The sequence below is a fragment of the Ochotona princeps genome, chromosome 5 (genome assembly GCF_030435755.1).
Source record: "Ochotona princeps isolate mOchPri1 chromosome 5, mOchPri1.hap1, whole genome shotgun sequence".
Lineage (NCBI taxonomy): Eukaryota > Metazoa > Chordata > Mammalia > Lagomorpha > Ochotonidae > Ochotona > Ochotona princeps.
The window spans coordinates 7,003,244-7,016,161 of NC_080836.1; the positions used below are offsets into that span (position 1 = coordinate 7,003,244).

Genomic DNA, 12,918 nt, shown 5'->3' on the forward strand with positions numbered 1-12,918 from the left:
ATAGTATCTATGCAAGCTTGGAAGCTAATGTTGGTGATATTGCTTTTACCCAAAAGGTTTCTCACTATTGCCGCTATGGCGCCCCCTTTGATCCTATGCTAATCAAGGATGTTCTATCCCCAGGTGGTGGGAACCTGTGTTTAGAGCCTTTCCTCTCCCATTGACCACATGCTAATCAAGGGTGCTAGTCTCCAGGTATAGGGGAAACCCATTCTTTCCCTCTTTCTTTGATCTTTGGGTCCTGCCTCCTGTGTTACATTTCCTCCCTTAGCTGATTCAAGCGGAATGTGTTATTGATTGAGCTTGCCTTAGGTGAAACAAATGGCAGAATTATCCTTAGAAACACCCACTTGATCATGACGTAAAAAGTCTGAGCCAGAGTTTGACTGATTCTGTATAAATAAAGCAGACGGCTTTATTGCATTGTCCACCATCATCAAGGAATTCTGGTGGTCCGTCTTTTCCTTTATTCTCTCTTTGCGTCGACTCCACGCACCCTTCGCGAGTTCCGAACCCGGGCTGGAGCTGGTCTCTGGCAATCCTTGATTTTAAAAATAAATCATGGAAAGAGGCCATAACCTTGCAGAGCTTGACATGAGTCCTGCATCCTCCAGTACTGATTCCCTAATCTGAGGGTACAAAACATTGTGATACTCTCTTGTTCGTAAATCCAGCACAATTACTTTGTAAGTCTGCTATATTGTCAGCTTTGTTAAGTACTGCATGCTGCTCTATGCATGTGTGGTCAATAGCTATTGCAGAGATGTACTGAGATAGGCTCTTTCTGCTAATTAAGGCCAAAGCCTTAGTCTCTGTGGAATTGTGGAGGGGTGGGTACAGACATCCTTGGCCCTCTAGGAGTCTCCTCTGCTGAGCAGTCCCTTCATCAGGAGGCCTGCATGAAAGATTCACTTTGGCCCTGCCTCATGGAGTACCTCTCCATTTCCCTCACCTTTCCTTTCTCTGTCCATTTCAAGTGTGTTCAAAGCAGTTTTGAAGAAGATGAACATGTTCTAATATGTGCTGTTCAGTATTACAGCCACTCCCAAAAAGTGGCCACTGAGCATTTGAAATATGTTTAATGAATGCTTAATTGTGTTGAGTTCCTTGAATAGAAGCTTCCATAGACTTTTTGTTATCTTTAGTACAGAACAGTGAATAAGGAAGGGAAGGAAGGCAAGATGGTTTTATACAATGTGTGCTTTATGTCATGCAGTGCAAACCACCCTTAGAACTAGCAGCACAGGGTCCAGGTTAGCGTTTCAATCAAAGATGGAAAGAAGCAAAATGCTGTAAAATCAATATATTATCCTGACGCAGGTGAATTCTCATCTATGGTTCTATGCTTTGAGAACAACCCCAATTTAAAGATAGGAGGGGGAGACTGTAATTAATCACTGAAGCAGTGGCAAAAGACTTTACTTTTAAACATTTTGTGCATGAAAAGCCAGCCTCTCTTTTATCATGTCCCACAATTTAATAGTGCCAATTGTGTCATCCTTGCAGCCACCTGCCTTATTTGTTCTAAAGCAGAAGTTCACCCGAAACTCAATAAAGAAACCTCAAACAAAGTTTGCTTTTATATGAAATTCGCAATTGAGAAGATGCATTTGAGTTTAAGACGACTGGCGAAGGGATTGACATTCTGGTAAAGGGGGTGGGGGCATGGCTAATGGATAGGTTCTGCCGATTTCTGCATTCTCTCTTCCTGGATTTGCCCTTTGCTTCGCATGCAATCAAAAACTGCTGCTTTAATTTTGTCAAAGGCTTTTTCTGCATCTATTGATACTATTATATGGGGTTTTTTTTTAAGATTTTATTATTATTGGAAAGCCGGATATACAGAGAGGAGGAGAGACAGAGAGGAAGATCTTCCATCCGATGTTTCACTCCCCAAGTGAGCCGCAACGGCCAGTGTGTGCCAATCCAAAGCCGGGAACCAGGAACCTCTTCCGGGTCTCCCACGCGGGTGCAGGGTCCCAATGCATTGGGCCGTCCTCGACTGCCTTCCCAGGCCACAAGCAGGGAGCTGGATGGGAAGTGGAGCTGCCGGGATTAGAACCGGTGCCCATATGGGATCCTGGGGCGTTCAAGGCGAGGACTTTAGCCACTAGGCCACGCCGCCGGGCCCTATTATATGGTTTTTGTTTTTCAGTTTTTGGATGTGATGTATCACATTTATGGATTTCCTTATGTTGAACCATCCCTGCATTCCCTGAAAGAAACCTGCTTGGTCTGGATGGATGATCTGTCTGATGTTTTTTTTTTTTTGTATTCTATTGGCTAGGATTTTGTTGAGAATCTTAGCGTCAATGTTCATCAGGGAGATCGGTCTGTAGTTTTCCTTCTCTGTTAATTCTCTATTCGGTTTGGGGATTAAGGTGATATTGGCTTCATAGAATGAGTTCGGAAGAGTTGCTTCCTTTTCTATTGTTTTGAAGAGCTTGTAAAGGATTGGGGTTAGCTCTGGTTGGAATGTTTTGTAGAATTCTGCAGTAAAACCATCTGGGCCTGGGCTTTTCTTTATTGGGAGATCTGTAATCACTGATTCTATTTCTGCTTCAGTTATGGGTTTATTCAGGTCTTCTGTTGCTTCTGGGGTGAGTTTTGGTAAGTGGTGAGAGTCTAGGAATGTTTCCATTTCCAAGTGGTTATCAGATTTGTTGGCGTGTAGTTCTTTGTAATAATTTCTAATTATTTCCTTAATGGTAGTAGTGTGTGTTGTTATGTTGCCTTTTTCATCTTTGATGCTGCTAATTCTTGCTTTGTCTTGTTTTTTCTTTGTCAATCGGGCCAGTGGGGTATCTATTTTGTTTATCCTCTCAAAGAACCAACTTTTTGATTCATTTATTTTCTGAATGGTTTTTTAAATTTCTTTCTGATTACAATGAAACTGTTCTTTCTGTCTTGACAATAGGATTCTGGACTCTCTGCCATTGTCCATGCCCACAATGATGGACATATGACTGTGTATGAAGAGCTATACCTTGGTAATGATATGGAGAAACTAGGTGGGGGGAGGGAATTGGGGAGGGGATAAGGGAAATGCCAGGAGCCTATGAAATTGTATCATAAAATGATAATAATAATGATAATAAAATGTAAAAAAAAATCTGTAAATCATGGTAACTGTGAACATAGCAATCCTGCCAATTGGACTCTTTTTCCCTGATTGGTTTGTAGAACAATCAGAAGTTGAGTAGTATCTATTCAGTCTAAATAGTCTAAATAGTCTAAATAGTCTAAAAATTAATGTCTAGTTCCAATACATTCTTGTATGATGAGTTTAAGCCATTTACTGTCAATATTAATACAGATACATGTCAGTTTGGCCCTGCCACTTTAGCAATGGGTTGTTCTTTGATTTAGTCTTTTGTTAGCATTTTAGTGGGATGTTGTTCTCCACATTTGCCTTTGATTGTGGCAATTGCTTTCCCCGTTATCTTTCAAGAGAACATCTTTGAGTATCACTTTTAGGACATATTTACAAGGGGTGGATTCCTGAAATGTTTCTTTACTGTGTAAAATTTTTATTTCATTTTCAAAGACAAAAGCTTTGTAGAATATGTTATTCTGTGTTGAAAATATTTCCCTTTTCTAGTCTGGAATATGTCACTCCATTTTTTCTTCTCACTTGTAGCATTTCCTCTGAGAGGTTAGTTGTGTGTTTGATTGGGCTTCCTTGATAGAACATTTGATTTTTTTTTTTTGCATGCACATTTAAGGATCTTTTCCTTATGTTCAACTGAAGAGACCTTGATCATCATGTGTTGTGATGAAGTTCCCTTTTGATCAACTTTGTTGGGTTTTCTGTGACCCTCCTGCATATTGCTTCCCAATTTTTTCTCCAGATTAGGTGAGTTTTCATTTATTATTTCATTGAATACACCTTTAATCTCAGCTTCTTTTTCTGTGCCTTATGGAACTCCCATAAGTCTTATGTTGGGCCTTTTAATTGTATCATTTGATTCTTGGATACGTTTGCTTTTAGCTTGGCCTCCTTTGTTTCCAGCTCTTTGTTTCCCACTGGTGATAGGAAATATCTTCCAATTCTGAGATTCTTTCTTCTGCTTCATTCATTCTATTTCTGAGACTCTCCACTGTACTTTTAATTTGCTCCATTTTATTCTTAACATCAGAAATATCAGCTTTCATTCGATTCATTTCTTGTGTGATGTATTCCTTAAATTTCTTGGGCTTCTATAGTATGTGCTTCTCATTGTTGATCAGAAGCTTTAAAATGAGTTTTCTGAATTCTGTGTTCCCCATCTCCTCAACGTTGTCCTCAGTTAACTCTGAGGGTGGTAGAGGCTTTTGCTCCTTTGCCAGAGATTCTTCCGTAACATAGTTCCCCTGTCTCTTCTTTTAGCTTTTGTTATTGCAGTTCTGGTCTGCAGATTCTTCTTCTTAGGACAGGTTTCTAGGATGTATTATGTTTAGGTCTATAAGTTGATTTTTATGTTCAATCACTGTATTAGGAAGATACCAGTTGTCCTACATAACTGATTTGTTGACAGTGCTGAGTCTGAGTGCCACCTGCAGTTATTTTAGGGTGGAGTCTGCTGGGTGCCAATATACAACTGTTCCTTCCAATGAGCCTGTGCAGTGCACTAAGCTGGGTGTGATTTTGTTCCCAGCTTAGCTCTTGCATAGCTCAGCTCCCCTCTGTTCAGTCTAACAGTGCCTGGTCCCATGAAAGTGGCATATGAGCTCTGCTGATTCAGTGCATACACAGTTTATCACTGCTGCTCCTGATGTCTGAGCCCTTGCCCTTCTGTGCTGGATTGTGCCCTGTGGGACACAGACATAGATCTGGGGCTGCTGGTCATCAGATCCAGGGACCACACAGATCCTGCAGTATGCGGCACTGGCTGTGCTTTCCTTGTGGGCTCAACTCAGTGCAATTAGCTAGAAATGAGCCCACTCTGGGCCACCATTTGAAATCTGCACTCTCTGCTCACTAAACAAGATGGTGCCCAGTGGGGCACTGCTGGAGAATTGGGTCTGCTAGCTTCCAGATCCAGGGACCACATAGACCCTGAAGGACATGAAGCTGGCATTGCCCTCGCCATGGAATCAGCTCAGTGTGAACAGCCAAAAACCAGCCCACTCCAGGCTATTCCTTCAGGTCTTACCCAATCTAACCTCACTTACCACATATTGCTTAACATTCTATCTACTTCATGCTGATTTCATTTTGACTTGCATGAAAAGCATGTCAATTTTTTTCTCATCTATTAGTTTTGATCACAGGTCTAATTCTTGTTTTGCAATTCATTTTCTAACCAAGATAATGTTTTTGTGTTGAAGATGTTTCATGCCATGCTGCTGAATGCATGGATTCATTGCTACGGGCATATTTTTAGATAAGGTGCAGTGCAGTGCACTCCTATACCACAATTAGAATAGGCCTTTAGTAAAATGCTCTACAAAGCAAGGACTCAAAAAAAATTATATCCCCAAAGTGGTCTTTTTGACATTAATTCTGAGTAATGGTGTCTAAAGAGAAGTAAATCCTTTATTCCATTTTTATTCCTCTTCCCACTGATATCTCAAAAAGGATTTCTGGTGAATTCCCTCAGCTGTGTGCCAACCAGTCTCACAAAGGTTAGTCACTCCTCACCATGGTGTTGGGGATTTCCCTGCACATCCCCCCCGAAAAACAAACAAAAAAATGTTCAGCACCTTAATTGTCGACAAATGTCTTGTTAGAGTTACAAGCCAGTCTAGATTACCCTAAAATCTGCCAAGATCAGCAAAATTATACTTCAACACAACAAATGGCTAAATACTAAAATGAAATAGACACGAGACAGCTGAATGGTACCTTATAGCCATTTTAAGGTATATAGCAGTCGGTTCTGTATATAAAACTAAAACTGAAATGTCAATGAGCTAATCATAGGTTGTGGTTAAGAACTTTCTTTCTTTCTTTCTTTTTTTTTTTTTTTTTGTAACACACTGGTTACTCACAACCATGTCAATTCCATAATGTTGCAAATTGCTGTTGATGTTATGTCGGGACTCTTGGTTGAATGGGATGATATTCTGCCAGCTCTAGCAACGGACCAGAAGTGGTCTCCCCAAGAGACTGTTCAACCCATCTGGACAATAAATAGCTGGACTTTATACTTGGTATATGTTTACAAGGAAAGAATCTTGATTGAATTTGAACTGTAATACTGCATCAAGGTGGAGGAAGCCACCAGGGGGGAGGGGCGTGGGGGGATTCCCAGAGCCTATGAAACTGTAACATAATGCAAAATAATTAATAAAAAAAAAGGAGCATAGCTGGCCTCTTTCAACCTCAGTTGTTTTGTTTGTTTGTTTATTTGTTGTTTTGCTTCTCTATCTCAGAACAGACACATCTGGAACCACACCTAGCCCAGCCTTCTTTGCAGGATGATGTCCTTTGAGCTCCTTAACATTGTAAAGAGACCCTCTCCAGGGACCATTCATTTCCCTCATTTACAGCTCTTCAAAATGTCCCCTATTGTCTCCAACTCCTTATAAAAAAAGGGGGGTGTGTTCCTTTCTGAATATGTTGAACAGTGTGAATATTCATCTCCCTGATGCTGGGAGCATCTCTCCTTGGCATGTAAATATATATGCATGGCTTTTCTCTTAAGAAATATTTGTTCATTTTTTTCAAGTAACCTTTGGAGTTGGAGGGAACTTTTCTTTTTCTTTCTTAACACTGTTGCCTGGGCCTGTTACTAAAATGGTTCAAAGATTTAACGTGTCTAATAATAACCTAAGATTACAAAGATAAGCCTGATAGTCTTTTCCAGTGTCTAACTTGCTGATCGTTTAGGTACCCAACATCAACAGCACTCCAAAAATAGTTAATGAAAAATTCAGATAAAAGTATGTCTTAAATTGTGCACCAGTTCTCTATAATTATGATTAAATCTCTTTGGCCATGATGTATTATTGTAACATTGTATTATTTGGTTTTATTTATCATTTAACATAATTTATAAGTTAAATATGTAGCAAATTAAAGTGTTAAGCATTAAAATAAATTAGATATGCATTAGATATTTTGCTAGGAATGTATATGAAATTTCTTACAGAAGTTTATAGAAAATAGGTGTTAATAAAAAAATTGTGTGACCTACAACAGTCTTTTTGCACTAGAAATAATCATAATATTTTATTTAATTTATCATAAACTTTGCTTTCTCTGTGCATGTAAAGAGAAAAAACAACACATGAGTATGTTTAGGGTTTGATGATATCCTGAGTTCAAGATTCCACTGGATGTTTTAACCTATAACCTAAATTATAATGTGCAATAACCAAGGGTTCTTGTCTCCCTTAAATGCACAAAGGAGACATGGAAATAATGGTCTGATTTATGAACAGTAGGTCAAAACTGTGAGTTGCACAAGCCAAAAGTGAGTCAATCCCTTTTATAAAATCCTGTCTTCCCAAGTAGCAATTCAGCATGAATTTTATAGATGTTTTTAGACAAGTCATTCACCACGTATTGGGAAATGCAGGAGACAGCTGCCACTTTTATGCAGGATCCTCACCCACTGATGTAGCTGGCAGGTAGGAATTTACCTGGGACTGTGTTTTCAACAAATCATGGTGCCTCATGCACTTTCAAGACACTTGGTTATTTTTAAGTTAGCTGTGGCGAAAGTTCAATTTCCTTTGGGGTGGAGATATTAGAGTGATGAAGGAAGGCTGTAGCTGCATTATGGAAACCTTTGCTTCTGTAACAACTTGTGCTTTTTTGTTTCATTCTTCCAGGTTAATGTTTCTTTTTCTTGTCATTTGCTCATCTATTAGCTCAACTGTATTTAATTCCAGTTGCAAACCAGTTTCAATGCCCAGCAATTTCTTACTGTTTCCACCAGCTCACACAATTTCAATATCTTCTCAGCACATTAGACACAAGGTGGTGAGCATATTTTTGTGAACGTTGATGCTCAGGTCATGGTTTAGGGATCCAGAGTTTTGGGCTGAGCTTTGCTGTCATTCACTATGTAAGGTTTTATGCAATTATTTGAAATGGAGAGAGAGAGCGAGCCACCAAGTAACTGATGGAAATCTCACATCTGCTAATTTACTCCCCAAAGCCACAGCTGGGTTATGCTGAAGCCAGGAACTAGCAACTGTTTTTGAGTGTTACAGGAGTGGAAGAAACAAAATACCTGAACCATCATCATCTGTTGCCTCCCATGCTGCATATTAGCAAAATGTGTGATTGGAAGGGGAGACCAGATTTCATCTTGGGCACAATGATATGCCTAGAATGCCAGCCTCCCAAAGCAGAGTGCCTGTTCTGAGTCCCTGGTACTTGGGGGTTTCAATCTAACCTCGTGATAATGCATCTGCAGGCAACAGATGAGAGACCAGTGTGTGGATCCTTTCTACCTATGTGGGTAACGTGGATAAAGTTTCCATTTGTTGGCTTCGGCAAGGTGCAGCACTCACTATTTGGGTATTTAGAGAATGCACCAATGGATATTATATCTATATATGTGTGTGTGTTTATACACACATATATACATATATACACATACATAAATAGATACATAAATATATATACATATATGTGTGTGTGTATATAACCTGCATCATTATATTATTAAATGAATCTGAGGGATCTTCAAAAATCCAATCCATAGAAAACTGAATTGAATGATTATGTTTGTGCAAATCATCTTAAATCCATGTATGATTTTAACACTACACGTTTATTTTCCATGACCCATTTTATTTTTTTAATATTCATTTATTTGAAAGGTAAAGTGAAAGAGAGGGGCAGAGAAAGAAAGAGATTCAACTTGGTAGTTCACTAACATTGATTTCAATGGCCAGGATGAGACAGGTTGAATCCAGGAGCTTGAAAGTACATCCAGGTCGCTCATGTGGGTACAGGGACCTAACGTAAGCACTTGGGCCATCACCTGTTGGTTTCTCTGGTGCATTGTCAAAGATCTGGATCACAAGTGGAGCAGCAGTCAAATATGGAATATTGATATCCACAGTCAGCAGCTTGACCCTTGGTGCAACAGTATCAACCCCCTTCACTTTTGGAAACCCTTTTACACACACACACAGAAAGAGAGAGACAGAGAAAGAGAGAGAGAGCGAGAGAGCGAGAGAGAGCGAGAGAGCGAGAGCGAGAGCGAGAGAGAGAGAGAGAGAGAGAGAGAGAACGCGAGCTTATGAGAAAGAAAGGCAAGATTCAGTTTCCTGGATTGCAGTCAAATGAAAACCCTGAGTAATTTCTCCTGTATTCTTTGGAGGTTTCCTAACTGAATCCATGCTAGAGAGATAGAAATGAGTCGAGTCTTTCCCCATCAGATAAACTGCTCTCTAAGTGGCACAGAGAGTCCTGTACCATGTTTGAGAGGTATAGGGTAGTTGTGTAACTATGGGCTGCACTGGCAGCAGTGGGACTGTGATGGGACAGCCTTGGAGTGCACCCAGATAAGACTCATGCAGCAGAGACAATGGGAAAAGGTGGCTCTTGCAGGGATCCTGAAGGGACTTCTTCAGTAGCTCTCCACCATGACAGCTGTGTGCATTTATGCAGAGTAACTTGGAGAGTTCCCTGGGCTCATTTGGAGATGCTGCTTCCCATATTTCCCACATCCACTCAAGTGTTTGTGTTCCCCCAAAAGTAGCAAATCCTCTGAGAACTCGTTTCCAATTGATTAATCTCTAATTTTTATTGAATAGATACATCGATAGGTACATACATACATACATACACACATACATGGATAGTTGCCCTCAGTCTCTGTGACACCCTCCCCTGACCTGGGAAGTCTCTTGTCTTCCAGATGGAGCACCATACATCTGGTGGATCGGGCGGTCCAAGGAGAGGTTCCCATACTGGGGCGGTTCCCCTCCTGGGCTCCAGCAGTGTGAATGTGGCCTGGACAGGAGTTGCATGGACATTCCACACGTTTGCAACTGTGACCTGGACAAAGATGAGTGGTAAGGAGAACTATGGACTGCTTGCACTTGGGAACATGCACGGATCTGTAAAATTTCCCTGAAGAAAAAAAAGGGAAATATTCTCATTGAGAAATTATCTAGATGAGAAATTTAAATGAATGAAAGCTGTTTTGTGATGATGGTGGTTTTTAGCATATATAACCAATTCTAGTGTTTTATTTGCTATGATTGAAGGATGTAACAAAAGACATGTGTTCACACCATCACCTCTGTATACATTCTAACTCTTCTGCTCCAAAGCAATAGAACAGAATACTGATCTCTGCAAGTTAGTGTTTGCACAGTCATTAGAATACAGACATGGAAGGGGCGAGTGTCCGAGACAGGCAAGTGTAATTACATAGACAGTTCCCAGTTCCCTCATGGATGTTCTAGTCACCAGCCATTGCTCTCTTGTTTTAAAATCAAATGTAGTTGAAAGGCATATATACATTTGGGAAGAAAATTATGGAGGGGAGATGGGAGAGAGGGGAGGAGGGAAAATGAGAGAGGTTTTTCATCTATTATTTCAGAACCTGAGGCTCAGTCTGAGTCTTCCATGTTGGTGTTAGGCATACAAAAACAAAACAAAACAAAACAAAACAAATGAAGTTTTGAAGAGGAGGAATCATGAAATAAATGACAACCACACACTTGTGATATGGGCAGGTGTGAAAGTGCCCACTGGTTGTGTTGACAGAAAGTATCTACTCCCCTCAGCATATGTTCACTCAAGTCTTTGATTCCTAAGTTCATCTTCAATGCATGTGATACTAAGCATCGTTTGCAGACACATAAGCTGGTAAGAAGCAGCTCCAGTTTGTGGTATGTAATCAGAGAAGCTGACAAGGGAAGATAAGTTTGCAATAAACGTGGGCAAGTGGGGTGTTTCTCACACTCACCCTCACATCTGGCTTCCATCTTGGCTGGACACTTGTCTTACACTGCTTCTGTTCCTCTGGGTGGAGCCCATTCTTTATAGGAAGTTTGCCTACCAAACACTGCATTAGCTAGGGCTTCCTTTACTGCCCCCTAGAGACAGTGAGGGATTGTGATCTCATGCCTCCCTTCTGGAATGTTCACTGCTAATCATACCTTCTGATTACCTTTCCTCCTTTCTGACGCTCTCACAAGTCCAAAATCTGCTGAATACAGACTTACAAATGTTGCTATTTTAATGTTTATTTTATTTGGAAGACAAAAAAAGAGAGAGAGGAAGAGAGAGAGAAGCCAGCTTGGCCTGGCATAGTACCTAAGGAATAGTGCAATGTACAACAAGTCTTAGATAATATTGTCACTTATAAAACTGCTGCCTATAAAACTTGAGTGCTGTACCCATTTTCCATACTCTAACTCACATTATAGATTCCCAACATCCTTGAGGTGGTTTGTTTTCTCCAGAAATGGAAGCTGAGGCTCTGAGATGGTTAGCAACTGCTTTAAAGATATCTGACTGAAGTGTGGACTTGAAAGGCCAGTAGAACCACAGCATGCTCTAACCGATGATTACACCCATGTTCTACCACTGCTGGCATTTTGAGCCATGCCTGCTCAGTAATGACATTGTAGAAACCTCTGCAAGAATCTCTCAGATCTCATCACCACAAAATACATGCTGTTTTTTTTGCTAAGATCAGGCTGATCAAGGATTCCCTCCTGCCCTCCCTCGCCCCCTCAATCCTAAGGAAATGGATGCACCTTGTCAATTTTAATCTCTACAGAATTCCATAATGTTTGTGTCACTGCTTTATGTATCATCCCTTCATATGGAACATTTGATTTGTGACTCTCCCCAGTGGAAATAGTACATAGATGAAAATGTTTGAATCTAATTTGTAAGCTTCCATTTTTCTATTTTTTACAGAAAATAGTTTTTAATTTTAAAATTAATTTGTTTGAAAAGAATGCAGAGAGAGAGAGAGGGAGAGAGAGAGAGAGACCATCCACTCTTTCATTCCTCAAACGATCCCAACAGCTTGGAAAATCCAACCTAGGCCTCTACCGTGAGTGGCAAGGACCCAAGTACATGAGCCTTTCTCCTAATACCTGCCAGTGTGTGCATTAGCAGAGTTGCAGCAGAGAAACAATCTGAGACTTGAACTCTGGCACTCAGATATGATGCCTGAAGTGTCCAAATTAGCATTATAGCCAGTAGGTAAAACAAGCTTCCACTTTTTCAATGCTTCCTATTGAATAGAATCAACCTAGGATTGCAAGGTGTTGCACCTTTCACTTCTGATTGATACAATAACTTGCTGAAGAATCTTCCTAGAGAGCACAAGGGGCTCATGTTGGGATGGGCTATCATGAAACTGTGGTTGAAACTATCCTAAACCCAAAGCTCACTCAATTAAAACACAAGTTACGGAGGCAGACATCCACAGCCAGCTCTTCTCACTCATAGCTTGGCAGCATCCTTAGCTCATTGTGACTATGGGGGAGATGATAGAATGCCAGGGTCCTTCTCAGGATAACCCCCTTGCTCCAATGTCTGCTGTCCCACATGGACTGCTGTCACTGTCCTTAGTAATACAGGAGACTAAATCCAAAGATTCTCCTAATCTATATTTTGCTGAAATGGTCGAGTCTTTTATCTTCTCACCTCACAGGCACATCTGCCTTAAAAGGATTTTGTGAAAACACACAGTTGCAGCTATTTCTGCTGGTAGCATATCTTTTTCTATGTGTAAAAGCTAATGAATCTGTACATAACATTCTGTTATGTAACAGTATGCTCAGATCCTATAATTGCCACTTAGTAACCCCAGAGCCTAAATCATTTCACCTCTCCTAGGTTCAGGCTCCTATTTTATTTTAAAAGTGTGACGTCTGTCTCTGAGGAATAGTGGTTTTGTTAGCAATACTTTGTGTATTTAGCAGAAGTGACATGCCATCATTTTTTCTTATTTTCCCAATCAGCTAAGTAAAGCACTAGGGGCAATACTGAGTTTTGGA

At 40.4% G+C, this 12,918-nt stretch overlaps 1 protein-coding gene across 1 annotated transcript in view; it reads left to right on the forward strand.

Annotated features, from left to right (window-relative positions):
* The window catches only part of LOC131480344 (contactin-associated protein-like 5), a 478,118-nt gene that overhangs the window by 378,672 nt on the left and 86,528 nt on the right, over positions 1–12,918 (forward strand). The window contains exon 14 of the mRNA XM_058664336.1: positions 9,807–9,963. Within this exon, the coding sequence (XP_058520319.1) occupies positions 9,807–9,963 (157 nt within the window). The remainder of the gene's footprint in view (positions 1–9,806; positions 9,964–12,918) is intronic.